We start from the raw sequence: 15,953 nt of genomic DNA, 5'->3' as shown, positions 1-15,953 counted from the left end.
CGTGCATGGGTGTTGGGGGAGGCAGTTACAGGATGGTATCCATCCAATGAACACTGATTTATTGTCCAGGGCCAGGTTCTGTATGCACTAGAACTACAAGATTGTGCACCGGTGCGATTCACCGATTTCCGATGTGATGCTCCTTGTGTCAAGCTTAGCCACTTCATAGTATTATAAGATGTGGATGGTTGGCGATGTTACCCGCACTGCCGTACATTTTCGCCATGGGTTCAACATCCACTGGCATTCCGCTGGATACCGCTGCCATCATGTCAACAACTCTAGAAGGCATTTTATATGGTGAGTGTTGCAACAAGTACGCTCGTTCATGCCTACCAAGCTGCATTTTTCAGGGTTTTCAGTCCTCATGTTTATAGGTACTATCTGGACGTTCACCTACAAAAAACGCATGCGGGACGTCAATCGGCCAGCCGCTGCGGTTGCCGTCTCACTATTTTTACTGAGTACTGCGGTTAGCTTCTCGCCGCTTGAATCTGATACCATCTACTGAAGACTCCCAAGCACTTGGTCGTGGACATTATTCGTATAGAAGAAGGACTGGTGAAGTATCGCAACACTTTCCCAGGCGGCCCAGTGGCATTCTTCGCAGACGATACCCAAGAGACGTATGTGATCAAGAGTGCGGTGGTTGTCATGCAAACTCTGCTTGGCGACGGGGTAGTGGTAGGATCAAAATTTCACCTGCCAGCTTGAAACCCTGATGGCTTATAGAAATCCCCTGTCTGACAAAAGGTTTATCGATGTTACGTCGTTTGGAAATCTGTCCGGGTCATCATCCTACCATGCATGATGTGGTGTGCTGTTGCAGGTTGGGTTGCCATTATACTCAGAAAGTGTGTTCTCTGACATTCAAGTTGTTTCAAAGTATGTGGGACTTGTATGGTCTACGACTTTTCGCTGACTAGCGATGCCGAAAGTCTCTTCACTAACGAGACTGGACATTGGGTCGCGGGGTTCCTTATCTTTACTTTCCTAACCAATTTGTTCAGTTCAGGTAAGCACATTTCTGAGTAGGCGCGATATCAAGACACTTGCCAACTTGAATATGTAGGATTGCTGGCATACCGCATCTGGACAATCGAACGCGAAGCCTCTACAATCCGCACTAGGAAGGGTATAATGCCTATTGTGCGCATACTTGTAGACGCTGCTGTTTTATACTCTGTGCCCAACTGCGCTGGGATAATATGTTTGGCCCTTTCGAACAATGGCCTAGCTGTCATTGGAGACTTGGTAATTCCACTGTTAGCACTTATCATAAAAATCATTGAGCTTCGGTCAACTAGATTAATCCGGTCATCTCGATTGCCTTCTACATGGTGTTTATTCGCATCGCAATCAATAAAGATATTCAGGAATTTCTCTCGACTGTCTGTGTAGGGAGAGGTGAGACAGACCAAGGGATCCCGCTGCATTATCCTACACAGCCTTTGCAGGCTAGTACTACATACAAGCAGAATGATGCATCCTTCTGGCTGAAATAGCAATGTATATATTACTGTAGTTCTCCAGCCTGATATAAATCCCTTTCGTGCTCTCTTGGTTTCGGACGGTTGCTACTTCACTCTAGGCCTCACGAGGAACGTCAAAGATCCGACTGTACTTTACCTTCTACTGTTCTGAATAGAGTTCAAGATAGAATTATCTGCGGAAATTGGAATTATCAACTTGCGGTTTAGCTGCTTTTAGCTAGTCATCGAAGATCTGATGCACGGAAATTGGCTCAACGCCCTGGATCAGCGGTGTGCTGCGTCGGAGCACCATTCATCATGGTCTTGTGTTTGCCAGATCTGCAGTTAGCACGACTTGCTGATAAGTCACACTGTCAAAGAGGGGTGCTCACCGACAATTTTGGAACGACAGGAGCCACTTTGAGACTCTCAAGTACTAACCTCTAAAAATTGAGTACTGAGCGCTGACTAGTAACTACCGAGCAGATTCCGTGTTGACGAGATTGACTAGAATGCTCCATTATATATGAGCTGCATCTCTCAACAAGACATAAAATTGATCAGTTGTAAGCATCTGATATTTCGAACCACAGCGAAAGTACATGGTCAAACCTTGCGCTCTGAAGTAGCCACTGCTTGAATTAAGTTTGTCATATAAGTTGGAGGATAGCTGTATATACAGAAGTATACGTAACTAGATAAGTATGCCATCTTATGAATGAAGAGGCTCGGACTAGGAACGGGAAAGGGACTTAGTCTTGGACGAAAAGACTGAACTGAGGGAGATTATTCGAGGGGAAAGTAATTACCACGCTGATTGAGACGGAGAATCAAATGCGAACGTGTATGGGGCGTGTAAGGAGGACTGAATGCGTATATAAAAGAAAAGGATGAGTACGTACGAAAGTGATGTCTAGAGTCATACCCTAATACGCAAATGAATGTGTCTCTACTTTCGGGCTACCACCCAAGGAGGATTTGGAATCATTCGGCCTGCGTATAAACGACTGCATAGTATGTTGCTGCAAATTTCTTCGTTCTGTCTCAGTGGTCCCTCTATAGGCAGCCGAGCGGTAGTTTTGACTGGTCGCGATGCGAATGAATACCATGTAGAAAGCAATCGAGACGATCGGGACGATCTAGTTGATCGAAAATCAGTGATTTGCGATATCAGGCTTCAACAACAGAATTACCAAGTCTCCCATCACATACAGTCCATCATTCCAAAGGGAAAAAACATACTATTGAAGAGCCAAGTGCCGCAGAGTACAAAACAGCAGCATCTACAAGCACGCGCAATATAGGTACTTTGCGCTTCGTAGTGCGGATTGCAGAGACCTTGCGTTCGATCATCCAGATGCGATACGCCAGTAACCCTGGACAAATTCAGTTTGGTATGGGGTCTCAACATCGCACTTACGCGGAAGTGTGCTCACCGGTACTCAACACATTAGTTGCAAGTGTGGAAGCAAGGAAAGTAGCGACCCAATGACCAATCCTGCTAGCGAAGAAATTTTCGATCTCGGCAGTAGACGCTTGAGAAAAGTAGTAGACCGAACAAACGCCAGACGCTTTGAGATAACATCAGAGCACACGACTTCCAGAGTATGATTGCAACCTAACCTGCGACACCACACCACATCATGCATGGTAGGATGATAACCCAAGCAGATTGCCACACAACGTAACATCGATAAATCTTTTGCCCGAAAGGCAGGTTCTATAAGCAAAAGAGGATCTGAAGCTAGCGCATGAAAATTTGACGCACCACCACCCCGTCGCCGAGCAGAGTTTGCAAGGTATATATCGCATTCTTGATTACAAATGTATCTTGGGTGACGTCTGCGAAGAACGCCACTGGCCCGCCAGGGAACGTGTCACGATACTTCACCAATCCACGTTCGATATGAATAATGACTACGACGATGTGCTTTTGAAGCTTCAGTAGATGACATTGGATACAAGCGGGGAGAAGCTAACTGCGGTACTCAGCACGAACAGCAAGGTAGCAACCACAGCGATTGGTCGATTGGCATCCTGCATGTGTCGTTTATAGGTGAATGTCCAGATAGTACCTAGGCACATGAGGACGGAAAATCCTGTAGAACGCTAGCGAGTCGGCCACCTGGCTATGGAACGGGCAAACTCATTGTGATACACACCATATAGAATGCCTTCCAATACTGATGACATGACAGCAGCGGCATCCATCGGGATGCCTGCCAATGAAACCATGGCGAAACTGATGACTTGGGATGTACGACGGTGTGGATAACTTCACCAGCTCCATCTACATCGTTATATAGTAGAAACGGCCACCCAAATCAGAGTGGCTGATTGACAATGCATGCTGTAGCAATTTTGGTTTCAGTTTTAACAAGACTTAAGCATGGACCAGCGCTCAACATTGCATCAAGCAGATAACATCCTGTGAGTGGCTCCCTTGTGAACCTATTTCGTGTAAAAGGCATTAGGTATGGTCTTGAAACACGATGCGTGAGGCTGGTTCCGAAGAATGACAATGACGTTTTCCGTTTCATCATGGCAATCAGAACAAATTGAAGTGGCGGAGAATATGGTACCGTGTCTTTATCTTGTTACTTCCCATACAATTAATAGTACATCGATCATAATAAAGGAAATGATTCACGCGAAGTGAGGAGTCTTGACCATCTTCATTCGTATTACGGTATACACTGTGGGTATGCCTAGGCCCTAGGGAAGACTAGTCAACTCGCCTTGTCGCTACATAGTATTGTACCGAGCTATACAGTACTCACAACGACCAGGTGAGCTGGAATAACTCCTGCGCAGCGCCTTGTTCGTCCATATGGACACTGTTGTGACAAATGTATTATTGTATTTCCGTGTGACCAGGCGAGCACTGATAGAGCCAGGCAGACCACGAGAGACCAGGCTAGCGCTAGAAAGTCAGAGTGACCCAGGGAGTATTGACAGTTATCTCGTCAAATTGCAAGTGTGTATTTGAAGGGCCAGTGCACTAAAGTACGCGACTTGAGGTTCGCCCGCGACATTTAACATGGTGACCAAGCATGCCACTGCTGGGTACAAGCTGGTTGCAGTGCTCGTCACGATCATAGTAACTTTGCAGTGAGCCTTCGTCCTTCCACGTCTGCGACTCGTGAGCAGCAATACTCGCAACTGTAAGTTTGATGTCGATTAGGTCCAGCTCATTGCGATACATAATGAGCGCTCACAACAGAGGCGTGCTCGTTATTTAAATATAGACCCACGGCCGGCGCCTGTCGACCCCGTTGCCATCACTACGCTCCTCGTTCCTTTTGCACCTAGATTTAGACCTTGTCATCCTCATCTGTGCTGCCAAACTTACTAGATGAATCTTTCTCCGGAGAACAAAGCTCTGGGTAGTAGTAGTGAAGTGAGGATCATGCATGTAAAGTATAAATGTGAAGTGCTGGTACGTGGTATGTACTACTACCAGTTTACCATTCGCTCCCACGCAATTACAATTTCGCTGCAATGATATTTCCTTGCACCCCCACATACAATGTTATTGGTCATACTGTCAAGCGGCCTGTGATGAAAAAATCTATTTATACTTGTCAAGAACTACGGTGTGTACGGATCGAGCCCCGCGGCTGTCGACCTAACAAGGTCACTCTCTACTCGGCTATCACGCAATCATCGCGACTTCATTATCTTGATAATGAAGTTTTGCCAGCTGGCTGCCAAGCCTGGTCACTTGCTATACCATGAATAGATTTTGAAAGCACACCCTGCTTTTCCTTTTATCCTTCAATATTATTGCCATGGTCTCCAGTCCATCAAGCCCGTACCCCGTTCCAGTAGATGGAGCGTCCCTCCTCCTGACATTCAAAGGACCCAGAAATACCATCCTTATTATTGGCGGTGATGTTCTGGCCGCCTCTAGGGCATTTGCGGCACTCGAGGCAGGTATGCAAGTGATCATACTCAGTAGAGGGTTAGTATGCGACGAGTTGAGATGGAGAGCGGACCAACGGCAAGTAAATCTCACGGACTGGGGCATGCTTCCCTCTGCCTCTACTTCCCTACTTGCCTCCGCTCCAGACATGAAGGCAGACGCGGAGTCCCTTTCTGCATTCCTCGCCGAAAACCCATCTATATCTCTTATTTGCATCACCACGCACACGGCGGACACACCCGCACTTGCACGTATCTGTCATGCGCATAACATCCCCGTAAACGTCACCGACTTTCCTGCACTATGCGACTTCTCCTTTGCAGCCACACACCGTTTTGTTGACCCATCTACAGGCGGGCAGAGTGCGCTACAAGTGGGTGTGACAACCAATGGGGAGGGATGCAGGCTCGCGGGGCGTGTGAGACGAGATATTATCAGCGTGCTTCCAAAAGACATCGCTGGAGCTGTCAGGCAGGTCGGAAAACTTCGACGTTTGGCCAAGAATACAGATGATGAGGTCGGAGAGTGTGAGGAGGGTGAGGACAGCGGTGTTACCACTCCTAACAGGCCCGTACCTGGTTGGAGAAACAGTGCCGCCGAAAGCAAAGATGAGTCCTCCCGCCGTCGCATGAAATGGGTTGCCCAGGTCAGCGAGTATTGGCCTATCACACGGTTGGCATCAATGTCAGAAGACGACATGAAGCTTATATTATCTGGCGACTCTCCCCAGACGACCTCACCATACTCAATTCAAGCTCCAAACGCGAGTTCACTACATCAATTAACACTTTCCCCACCTCCGAAGAAAGGCCGTATTCTCCTCGTTGGCTCCGGCCCAGGACATCCCTCCCTTCTCACCATTGCAACTCACAATGCGCTTACGAAGCACGCAGATCTTGTTCTCTCGGACAAGCTCGTTCCCGCTGCCGTACTGGCTCTCATACCCGAAACTGTCGAGGTGCGCATTGCACGCAAATTCCCTGGCAATGCCGAAGGCGCACAATCAGAGATGATGGACGCAGCCGTCGAAGCTGCTCGACGTGGCCTCACCGTTATCAGAGTACGTCCGATCCTTCATTTCCATAACACTAAAAGAATTATCTCGTCACATAGCTGAAACAAGGAGACCCAGTCGTCTACGGCCGTGCAGGGGAGGAAGTACTCTTCTTCCGAGCACACGGGTTCGAACCGCTCGTTATTCCGGGCGTCTCGTCGGCGCTTGCAGCGCCTATTTTTGCTGGAATCCCAGTCACGCAGCGCGGCGTTGCAGAAAGTGTCATTGTGTGTACCGGAGTCGGGCGACAGGGCAAGGAAGTCAAGCTTCCAGGTTACGAACGCTCGCGGACTGTGCTCATCCTCATGGGCGTCGCCCGGATAGCGCAGGTTGTTGGCGCTATGATTCGCAACGACAGTGGCAGTGGGGAAGGCCTGCAGAGTGGTGAAGGGAGAAGAGAGGGGCGTCCATTCCCTCGGAACACTCCTATTGCTATTATTGAGCGCGGCTCGATGCCTGATCAACGGGTAGTCGCAAGTACGCTTGGAGATATATGTGAAGCGTTGGATAGTGCGGGAGAGCAAAGACCTCCGGGAATGATGGTTGTTGGGTGGGCTGTATTGGCGCTGCAAGGCACTGGTGACACAAGCGTGTTGGAAGAGGGGGAAGAGCGAGATGATGAGAGAATAAGAAAGTGGTTAGGTGGAGGCAGGTGGGTTATGCGAGAAGGAATCGATCAGGGCTGGGCGGAGATATAGTTGAGTTCTGGGATTGATCATTAACATTGCTCAATCTGCAGGGATTTTTATCGACATACGAGGAGTCATGTATGGTGTGCTTATTGGTATTTAGATTGACTTCTGAGCAGATGATAGTGTCACTCTGGATCTCAGACTCGAAATTCCGGAGTTCAAAGATCGACTTGATTGATGTAAGACGGTCCAGTCCTTCCGTAGAAACTGTTTTCGGAAGTCCTAGCTCAGCCCTAGCCAGGCCCAATAAATGATGTATCGTGTTCGATGCTCTGTGCAAGTGACACTAAGGGGCTGGGCTTACTGTATAGAGAAATGACTAGCGTTCCTCAAGGCAGCTACCCAGCATGTACTGTCTAGTACATCGGGCTTCGTGCCAAGAAGACAATAAACAGGAATCTTTCATTTAGAAAAAGGCAGCTACCCGTCAGCTAATACTGGTCGGGTGCACTGCTCGAATGTCAGGATTTGAACGGTCCATAAGATAAATCAAATTATTGTCTCAGACAAGTACGGGAAACAAGATCAAGCGGCTGAAATGCTCGCACATGCTCATGCTCATGCTTTGTGACCAAGCTTTGTCCGAATCCAATCCATATACATTTCTTGGTACAATATTTACAGTAGCGGTTGCAGTTGTACACCTACATCTTCCCCGAGCTTGAGTCCCTCTTCAGCAGCTAATGGTATGATTATCTTGAGAACGCCCCATCTAAACCTTATATAGTACACAGGCAAGCATTTCTATGACATGTCATCAGCTTTCCAAATCATTGCGAAAAGCGTAAAATACGAACCATTCATATTGTAGTGACACAGATGTAATCACAGTGCTCCCTTGTCGTGCTTAGCGGCGGAAGCAGATGTGGAGGTGCGAGTGCGTGGGGGCGAGCTGTTTGGGATGGCTTGAAGGCATTTACGCTGGCGCTTTGGAGGTATGTATTCATCCTCCGACTCATCGCTACTCTCGGAGGAGCTATCCTCCTGATAACTGTCCTCATCCTCCTTCTCCTCCTTCTCCTCTTTCTTCTCCTGTGGTTTATCATCGGTAGTGTTGTTGTCCTTCGCAGTATCAGTCTGCCGCTTCGGAAGCCGGCTTTTAATACGCAGACTCGGATGCGGCGCGTCAGATACAGCCTCTGCAGGGCTTTGTGACTCCTCCCCTTCCTCCTCCGCCTCATCGTCCGGTACATTACCATCGTCCGACTCATCCTTATTATCCACTGCAGTGAGAGTCTGCTTCTGCAAGGGCTGAGTTTTGGTCATCAGACGCGGCGTGTTTGATTTATCGCCAGTTTTTTTTGTCCTCCTTCGCGACTTCTTTAGTACTGGGAGAAGTCCTGGACCGAACTCAGAAGAGTGCTTCCGCTTCAAGTTGGCGAGGCGTTGTGCAAGCGAGGGAATGATAATCTTGGGTGGAGATCTATCGGTCAGTTTGCAGGTATCACAACAGTCTGGTGACGGCGGAATGAGTTTTAGGGTAGCGTTAGGGCCGAGGCGTATGATATGAGACATTGTGATAAGTAGTCTGAAGTTAAGGGTGTTTTTTTTCTGTGAAGGAACGTTCAGTGGGGCGAACTGGATAGCTAGCTTGTAGACCTGCACCCATTTAAAGGATCTAGAGCTGTGGACACACCGTGTGGTCATTTCTTGAACACTGACAGTGCAACTGTGGCTTTGGACCAAACAATACCATGGGTAGCATTGACGACCGCATCTGTGGGGGCCTGTGGATTGATCACGGTGGTAAGTACGATTAAAGCGCTTGTGCAAGCGGACAATGACGATGAATTCGAACGTCCACTGGCATTGACCATCCAGACGGTCCAGAATATTGTCTGCAAGTGCAGCCAATACATAGACGACTGCACGAACAAAGTATGAGCACTGGTTTTATATTTCAAAACAGATGGGCTTCACTGACTGCTGAATATCCTATGAGATCTACTTAAGGTTGAAGGTTGGCCGCAGAAATACGATGCCGCATCAACCAACTCGGACGAGCGAGCACCTTTTAATTGAGAATTTTTCCAATTCCATCTCATATAATATTCCACTGCCTCTCCATGATGCATGGTGGTGATCGATCAAGGTGCTGTGGACCTCAGCGTGAAGTCAAATGTAGCACCAGAACCCACATTATATTATTATCAATAAGCTTCTACTTCGACCTCGATGGTATACTCTAAGTGTTGGTTTTTTTGGTTGCGAATATACATGATCGGCGACAACGACCTGCAATGATAGCATACCATCACCATAGCTTGAGAATGTATTGGATATGATCGAGGACGGCAAGGGAAATGGGAATGCACTGTATTGGACTGTTGAGTTGGATTTGGAAAAGACGTAACGTCTGTGTCCTGAAGAGAAGAGAAGAGTTGGAGGGAAGACTAACCTTGGACGAACTGGAAATGGGAACGGATGGAATGACTTGATGAACATTAAAGTTGAGCAATAAAACATGATGATCATCTCATAGCAAGGCCTGGATGGTCGAACTCAATCCATTTTTACTTGTTCGGATGCCGCCTTTGCGTTTGACCGAACGATACACCGCGTTGACGTTCTCCGAAGCTCTAAGCTTGTGTGAGAGATAAGTACTACGAGCAAGGAGGATGGGGACAGGATAATCATGTGATGTGACACACGCGAACAGTCACACAACGCGTCACATCACGCGTAGAACCTTTCTTCTGGATCAACCAAGATCATCGTAAGTTTCAGAAATTTCCCAACGATGCCTCCCCGCAGGTCGTCTCGCTCTGCGCGACCGTCTGCCGAACAAGAGGCATCAAACTCTGCGAAACGCAAACGAACCGACGCAGATGACGTAGAGGAGAAAGAGAATGCGCCCGGAGCACGTAGGACATCGACAAGAGGTAGCGTGGGCCCTTCTTCGAAAGTACCTGCAGCACCATCTTCCAGAGCATCTGCAAGAACATCTACACGTACATCTGCGAGACCGAGTCGCGCGCTGCAAGAGGTGGCTGAGACAGAGGAGGATGAGGAGGAACCTGTGAAGAAGAAGTCGAGAAACTCTGTTGAGGGTGAGGATGATGACGAGGATGAAATAGTAGAGTTGCAGAAACCAAGGAGAGGTCGGGTCAAGAAAACTGTGCAGGACGACGACGACGACGAGGTGCAAGAAGTTAAACCTTCTCGGAAGTCATCCATGAAGCCCCGGCCAACTCGATCGCGCAAGGCAGCTGCGGTAGAAGACTCAGATGTAGAGGAAGTGAAGGAACCTACTGCTATCTCGGAAGATGAGCGGGAAGAAATTCAAGAAGTCAAGCCCGCCAAACCCAAACGCGGTAGAACATCTCGCAAAGTACCTGAAGACGACGACGACGATATTCAAGAGATCAAACCTGCGCCCAAGGCTAAGGGAAGGAAACCTAAGGTGACAAACAAGGTCGAAGACGATGATGAGGCACAGGATATCAAGCCCACAAAGCCCAAACCAGCTCCCCGATCCCGCAAACCCGTCAAACCCGAAACCAACAATGACGAACACAATCCCATCACTATATCCAGTGATGAATCTGACGCTACCCCTGCTCCAAGAAGCCCTAAAGTGTCTTCTAACAAGCAGAAGGCAATGCCGCTTCTCGCTGATATCGAAGTAACGCCCAGGCCTCGTAAATCTGCCCCTGCTACACCCCCTAAGCATCCCTCACCCACTACCGAGGACAACGCAGACGACCTCGACGGATTCCAAGAGGAATTTCTACAGACACCTCGACGTGTACCGCGTCAATCACAGCTGTCGCAAATGACACCTAAACGCCCTGCCCCACCGGAGGAGGAAGAGGAAGAAATTTCCCTTCTTGAGCCCCGCGTGAAACCCGTGTCTGTGATGCGGCCCCCGCCCGCTGAAGAACCTTCAGGTCCTAAGCCGCGTCTTGTAATACACAAGATGGTGCTCATTAATTTCAAGAGTTACGCTGGCAGACAAGAGATCGGGCCCTTCCACAAGGTGCGTTCCTAGTATAATCCTTATATTTAACGTGTACTATGCTTAACTTCGATGATGGACAGTCTTTTTCGTCAATCGTAGGCCCCAATGGTTCCGGGAAATCGAACACAATCGATGCGCTCCTCTTTGTGTTTGGTTACCGCGCGTCGAAGATGCGCCAGGGCAAGCTCTCAGAGCTCATCCACAATTCTGCACGGTATCCTGACTTGGATGAGTGCAGCGTGGAAGTTCATTTCCGCGAGATTATTGACCTCGTATGTTCCTTCACTTATTAAAATCCTACTGAACTAAGTCACTCAACCCCCCAGCCTGGACCCGACGCATACAGTGTCGTCCCGAACTCCTCACTCGTCGTCGCTCGCACAGCGACCAAGTCCAATAACTCTCGGTACACGCTCAACTCACGGTCATCCACCTACACTGAGGTCCAAACACTTCTCCAGGGACGTGGAATTGACCTCACGCACAAGCGTTTCCTTATCCTGCAGGGTGAGGTTGAATCTATCGCACAGATGAAGCCTAAAGGTACTTCCGAGCACGATGACGGACTGCTTGAATATCTGGAGGACATTATTGGTACTGCTGCGCTCAAAGCGCCAATCGAGTCTGCTCTCGCTGAGGTGGATCGACTAGGGGAGGAGAGAGCCGAAAAGGTAGCCAGATTGAGGATCGTGGAGAAGGAGAAGGCGAAGTTGGATGCAGAGAGGAAGGAGGCGTTGGCATGGCTGAAGCTTGCGAATGAGCATGTGAGGGCTCTCAGCCGGCTGTGGCAGTACTATCTGTGGAAATGTTTGGAGAATGACGAACAATTCGCGGCGCAGATTGTGAGTGCTTGATTTTCTCCTTCTTTGCGGTGCTGATATGTGGGGCAGGAACATCTGGAGAAGGAGCTTGAAGATGAGAGGGAACGGAACAAGGACGACATCACGCATCTAGAATTGCTCGAGACGCATTATAAGGAGCGCGAAAAGGCTTACGAGGTATGAATGCATGTTGCTCTTCCTGCTCCAATGCTGATGTATCCTATCCTTGCAGGAAGTGAAAACAGCAGCAGAGGAAGCGGCGAAGGACAATGCTGCACGCGAAAAGCAGTCCGTGAGTCTTGAGGAGCGTCGGAAGCATGCGAGCGCGAAGGCGAAAAAGCTGAAGAAGGCGTTGGCAGACGTAAGTTTTCTCTCACCCCTTTCCGCTGTCGTTCGTGCTTCATTTCATTTGACATGTCCCTATGTTTCACCTGTCTCCCTGCTCCATGTTTATTTGCCGACCTCCATTGGTATTCTGACTTGGGACGGATCTAACGTGTCGTTCAAACAGGATGAACAGTCGAAAAAGCAAGCCGATAACACGATCCAAGACTCCGATGCTAAAATCAAGGCGAAGAAGCGTGAGATTGCGGAACACGAGGCGAACCTGGAGAAAGAAGAGAAGGTACTTGAAGGGATCCGGGATAGCTTGAAGGGTGGGTCCATGGTCTCGCCGCACTCGACACTATTATTAACATGGATTGGTAGACAAAACGCAAGTCTTTCACGAACAGATCGAGGCGAAGCAGAAAGAGCTACAGCCGTGGACTGCCAAGATTAATGTCAAACAGGCCGCGATTGACGTAGCCAGCTCTGAACGGGACGCACTTGCAAAGAAAGCCACAGGGCTCAAAGATGCCGTTACGCAAGCGGAGGGACAGTTGGTTGAATTGCAGGTAGAGCAAGAGGGCAAGGTGCTGTTCCAATTTGTACAGTGGGAAAGATGACGCTGATGAAATGTTCAGCTGAATGAGCTGAATTCCTTGAGGACGAAAAAGGCGGAGGTGCAGAAGAAGTTGAGGACATGTGAAGAAAAATTCCACGTATGTCTGCGGGCATGCAGGGTGTGATCGACTTTGATGTTCTTTTTCTTTCCGTTCAGGCTGCTCAGGCTGGCGTCCAGGAGCTTCGATCCAAGGCAAGTTCCCTGCGGCAAAAATCAGAGGAGGCTAGAGCATCCCAAGCGGCCAGCACATCGCAGAACAGAGTTCTGGATAGCTTAACGAAGCTCAAACAGACTGGTCGGATTGATGGGTTCCATGTATGGCCTCATCCTCTGTGCAGCCTTTCAATCACTCACACATTATCTCACAGGGCCGACTCGGTAGCCTTGGCACGATCCCAGACAAATACGACGTCGCAGTCTCTACCGCCTGTGGCTCCCTTAACAACATGGTTGTCGATACTGTCGCCCAGGGCCAAGCATGCATCGAGTTCCTGCGCAAGCAGAACATCGGGCGCGCGTCGTTCATGGTGCTGGAGAAGCTTCCCACTGATAGACTCAACGAGCATGTGGTCGCACCCGAGGGTGTCCCGCGGCTGTTCGATCTCATCAAGCCAAGGGATCCCCGCTTCGCATCTGCGTTCTACAAAGGCGTTGGGAACACTCTTGTTGCTGATAATTTAGACCAAGCGAACAGGATTGCATTTGGAGGCTCAAGGCGCTGGCGTGTCGTCACGCTTGCAGGGCAGCTGATCGATTCATCAGGAACGATGTCGGGTGGTGGGAACCACGTCTCGCGGGGTGGAATGAGCTCGAAGCTCCAGGCGGAGGCAGTGAGCCCACAAGTTCTGAAAAACTATGAGCAAGAGAGTGAGCAAGCGGCGCGTAGTCTTGAGGCAGCACAGCAGGAGCTTCGCGATATTGAAGCAGAAGCCGAAAGGCTTACTCAGGCAGGCCCGGAAATAGAGCTCGACATCGAAAAGCTCACCATGGGCGTCAACAATGGGAAGAAGAAACGGCTGACTGATGCTGAGAGGCGTGTGCAGGATCTCAAGTATGTGCAATCCGTCTGTCGTACGCAGGATCGCTACTGAGTAGTTTCTAGGGCACAAAGCAAGCCCAACGCTAAGGATCTTGCTCGGATCAACACTCTAGATGCCGAGATTGCATCATCAACAGAGGAGCTTGAAGAACTGCAGACCAAGACTGGCGCCATTGAGGCCGCGATTAAAAATCTCGAAAAGAAGATTCTTGAAATCGGTGGCTCCAAGTTGCTGAAGCAGAAGTCCACCGTTGATGGTATTCGCTTGCTGCATCAGCTAGCTAACGAAGAAGTCACCAAGGCCGAGGTTATGAAGGCTACCGCAGAGAAGAACATCGTAAAATATACGTCTGGGGTTGAGACCAACCGTGCGGCGCTGGAGGAAGTCGAGAAAGAGCTTGAGGAGCTGAAGGATCAGCTGGCGGAGGTCGCACAGTATTTGGAAGACCTCAAGGAGAAGGTGGAGGCCGCGCAGGCTGCTCAGGAGAGCTCTAAAGACGATCTCGATCAACTCAAGCAGCAACTCCAGGAAAAACGCGAGGAAATCGATGAGTTCAGGAAGAAAGAGGTTGGTTATTTGCTATGCAATTGATCTTTTGGTACTCACGGGTTTTGCAGCTTGAGATCACCCAGAAGCTTACCGACAAGAAGAAAGAATCTGCTGAAAATGAGCGTGTACTTGACCACTGGCGGACGGAACACGACCAACTTAAGCTTCATGAAATCGAGTGAGCCATTGTCTATCGAATATCCCAAATTTCGTGTGCTTACAGCCACTCGCAGTGATGATGACGACGACGATGAAGAGGAAGGTGCTGACCAAGTCGCTGGAGCTTCGGGCAGTGGTGAAGGGGCGGTGAAGCAGGAACATGCAGATTCTGCACCTCCGAAAAAGGCTCGTCAACGATCGCCATCGACTGAGCTATATATATACAGTGCCGATGAACTTGCACGCTTCAAGAAGAGGGATATGCTTGCAGATTCTGAGTATCTTGATGGTATGTTCCACCGCTTTATTAGTTACACATGATTGCTACTAACTGGACCGTCCGCCTCAGAGAAACTTAAGAATACTAATCCAAACCTCAACGTTCTCAAAGAGTACAAGAAGCGAGAGGAGGAATTCATGAACCGCGCCAAAGACTTAGAGGAGACGACTGCAGCACGCGACGCGCAGAAGCAACTTTACGATGGTCTCCGGAAACAACGCTTGGATGAATTCATGGCAGGTTTCAGCTCGATTTCATTGAAACTCAAGGAAATGTACCAGGTCCGTGCTGACGTCCTTTGATCGATCAGAATTCTATATTTTCCGTTAGATGATCACTCTTGGGGGCAACGCAGAGCTTGAGCTTGTCGACAGTATGGATCCCTTCTCAGAGGGCATCATTTTCAGCGTCATGCCTCCGAAGAAGAGTTGGAAGAATATTTCAAACCTCTCTGGGGGCGAGAAGGTACATTCTGCTTTGGGGATCAGGGAACACATACTAATCATTCTCCAGACCCTTAGCTCACTTGCTCTCGTGTTCGCTCTGCATGTGTTTAAGGTAAATCTCATCAACTCCGTGAGCTGTTCCAGAAGCCTGAACCTGTCCTAGCCTACGCCACTTTATTTCATGGATGAGATAGATGCAGCCCTAGACTTCAGGAATGTCTCGATTGTGGCAAATTATATCAAGGACCGAACCAAGAACGCGCAGTTCATTATTATTTCTTTGAGGTGACGATTCCTTGTCTTCCGAGAACTACCTTGGCTAATATGAATTTGCAGGAATGACATGTTTGAGCTCAGTCACCGTCTCATCGGCATTTACAAGACTGCAAACGCAACACAGAGTTGGTAACATGATTATCTTATGGGACATGTTTCTCATTTTTTTCTCGCACAGGTATATCCATCGATAACCACGCTCTCGCTCGTCAAACCATCAAGGCTGTGCCGACAGCAGCAGCCTGAGATACATGCACGAGCATTCTGTAATGGTCTGGTTCTTGCTTTCTATCACGCTTTGTAAATTATATGCATTGTGTAACACATGATAT

General features: G+C 48.9%; 6 protein-coding genes across 6 annotated transcripts; 3 read left to right on the top strand and 3 right to left on the bottom strand.

Moving 5' to 3' along the window:
• Nucleotides 1–224: 224 nt before the first annotated feature.
• On the top strand, nucleotides 225–1,505 carry DFJ58DRAFT_666040 (uncharacterized protein; the record flags this gene model as incomplete). Its single annotated transcript, XM_041382537.1, has 7 exons — nucleotides 225–300; nucleotides 354–472; nucleotides 523–684; nucleotides 754–829; nucleotides 887–1,015; nucleotides 1,073–1,254; nucleotides 1,308–1,505. 7 exons carry the CDS (start codon nucleotides 225–227, stop codon nucleotides 1,503–1,505), a joined length of 942 nt encoding a protein of 313 aa, XP_041239826.1.
• Nucleotides 1,506–2,398: 893 nt separating this feature from the next.
• DFJ58DRAFT_732108 (uncharacterized protein) lies at nucleotides 2,399–3,707 on the bottom strand (the record flags this gene model as incomplete). The annotated part of the gene is made up of 7 exons (XM_041386139.1): nucleotides 2,399–2,611; nucleotides 2,715–2,848; nucleotides 2,909–3,043; nucleotides 3,096–3,192; nucleotides 3,241–3,402; nucleotides 3,453–3,571; nucleotides 3,635–3,707. The coding sequence occupies 7 exons, from the start codon at nucleotides 3,705–3,707 to the stop codon at nucleotides 2,399–2,401; spliced, it is 933 nt and encodes a 310-aa protein (XP_041239825.1).
• A 1,370-nt stretch (nucleotides 3,708–5,077) lies between these two features.
• Nucleotides 5,078–7,303, top strand: DFJ58DRAFT_707449 (uroporphyrin-III C-methyltransferase). The gene is made up of 2 exons (XM_041383756.1): nucleotides 5,078–6,457; nucleotides 6,511–7,303. Exons 1-2 carry the CDS (start codon nucleotides 5,264–5,266, stop codon nucleotides 7,147–7,149), a joined length of 1,833 nt encoding a protein of 610 aa, XP_041239824.1. The 5' UTR covers nucleotides 5,078–5,263; the 3' UTR covers nucleotides 7,150–7,303.
• Nucleotides 7,304–7,720: 417 nt separating this feature from the next.
• DFJ58DRAFT_748204 (uncharacterized protein) lies at nucleotides 7,721–8,719 on the bottom strand. Its single transcript, XM_041387576.1, has 2 exons — nucleotides 7,941–8,719; nucleotides 7,721–7,887 (listed from the first exon to the last, which is right to left on the bottom strand). Exon 1 carries the CDS (start codon nucleotides 8,656–8,658, stop codon nucleotides 7,969–7,971), a length of 690 nt encoding a protein of 229 aa, XP_041239823.1. The 5' UTR covers nucleotides 8,659–8,719; the 3' UTR covers nucleotides 7,721–7,887; nucleotides 7,941–7,968.
• On the bottom strand, nucleotides 8,716–9,152 carry DFJ58DRAFT_806570 (uncharacterized protein). Its single transcript, XM_041391192.1, has 2 exons — nucleotides 9,068–9,152; nucleotides 8,716–9,008 (listed from the first exon to the last, which is right to left on the bottom strand). The coding sequence occupies exon 2, from the start codon at nucleotides 9,000–9,002 to the stop codon at nucleotides 8,787–8,789; it is 216 nt and encodes a 71-aa protein (XP_041239822.1). The 5' UTR covers nucleotides 9,003–9,008; nucleotides 9,068–9,152; the 3' UTR covers nucleotides 8,716–8,786.
• Nucleotides 9,153–9,822: 670 nt separating this feature from the next.
• On the top strand, nucleotides 9,823–15,924 carry DFJ58DRAFT_57905 (RecF/RecN/SMC N terminal domain-containing protein). Its single transcript, XM_041380817.1, has 19 exons — nucleotides 9,823–11,122; nucleotides 11,185–11,376; nucleotides 11,431–11,946; nucleotides 11,995–12,102; nucleotides 12,158–12,286; nucleotides 12,437–12,581; nucleotides 12,634–12,839; nucleotides 12,891–12,968; nucleotides 13,028–13,186; nucleotides 13,240–13,922; nucleotides 13,974–14,478; nucleotides 14,529–14,638; nucleotides 14,694–14,908; nucleotides 14,969–15,180; nucleotides 15,230–15,364; nucleotides 15,413–15,457; nucleotides 15,509–15,630; nucleotides 15,682–15,746; nucleotides 15,800–15,924. Exons 1-19 carry the CDS (start codon nucleotides 9,884–9,886, stop codon nucleotides 15,865–15,867), a joined length of 4,932 nt encoding a protein of 1,643 aa, XP_041239821.1. The 5' UTR covers nucleotides 9,823–9,883; the 3' UTR covers nucleotides 15,868–15,924.
• Nucleotides 15,925–15,953: the final 29 nt, after the last annotated feature.

Source organism: Suillus subalutaceus, assembly GCF_016647625.1.
Source record: "Suillus subalutaceus strain FC151 chromosome Unknown DFJ58scaffold_118, whole genome shotgun sequence".
Classification (NCBI taxonomy): domain Eukaryota; kingdom Fungi; phylum Basidiomycota; class Agaricomycetes; order Boletales; family Suillaceae; genus Suillus; species Suillus subalutaceus.
Note: the sequence above shows the minus strand (reverse complement) of the source record. Positions and strands in the feature narration are given on the sequence as shown.

Coding starts and splice junctions, on each gene's coding strand:
- DFJ58DRAFT_707449 (XM_041383756.1), top strand. CDS start 5,264: ATGGTCTCCAGTCCATCAAGCCCGTACCCCGTTCCAGTAGATGGAGCG. Junction 6,458..6,510: donor GTGGCCTCACCGTTATCAGA/GTACGTCCGATC, acceptor CTCGTCACATAG/CTGAAACAAGGAGACCCAGT.
- DFJ58DRAFT_57905 (XM_041380817.1), top strand. CDS start 9,884: ATGCCTCCCCGCAGGTCGTCTCGCTCTGCGCGACCGTCTGCCGAACAA. Junction 15,181..15,229: donor AACTCAAGGAAATGTACCAG/GTCCGTGCTGAC, acceptor ATTTTCCGTTAG/ATGATCACTCTTGGGGGCAA. Junction 15,458..15,508: donor TCGCTCTGCATGTGTTTAAG/GTAAATCTCATC, acceptor AACCTGTCCTAG/CCTACGCCACTTTATTTCAT.
- DFJ58DRAFT_806570 (XM_041391192.1), bottom strand. CDS start 9,002: ATGTATTGGCTGCACTTGCAGACAATATTCTGGACCGTCTGGATGGTC.
- DFJ58DRAFT_748204 (XM_041387576.1), bottom strand. CDS start 8,658: ATGTCTCATATCATACGCCTCGGCCCTAACGCTACCCTAAAACTCATT.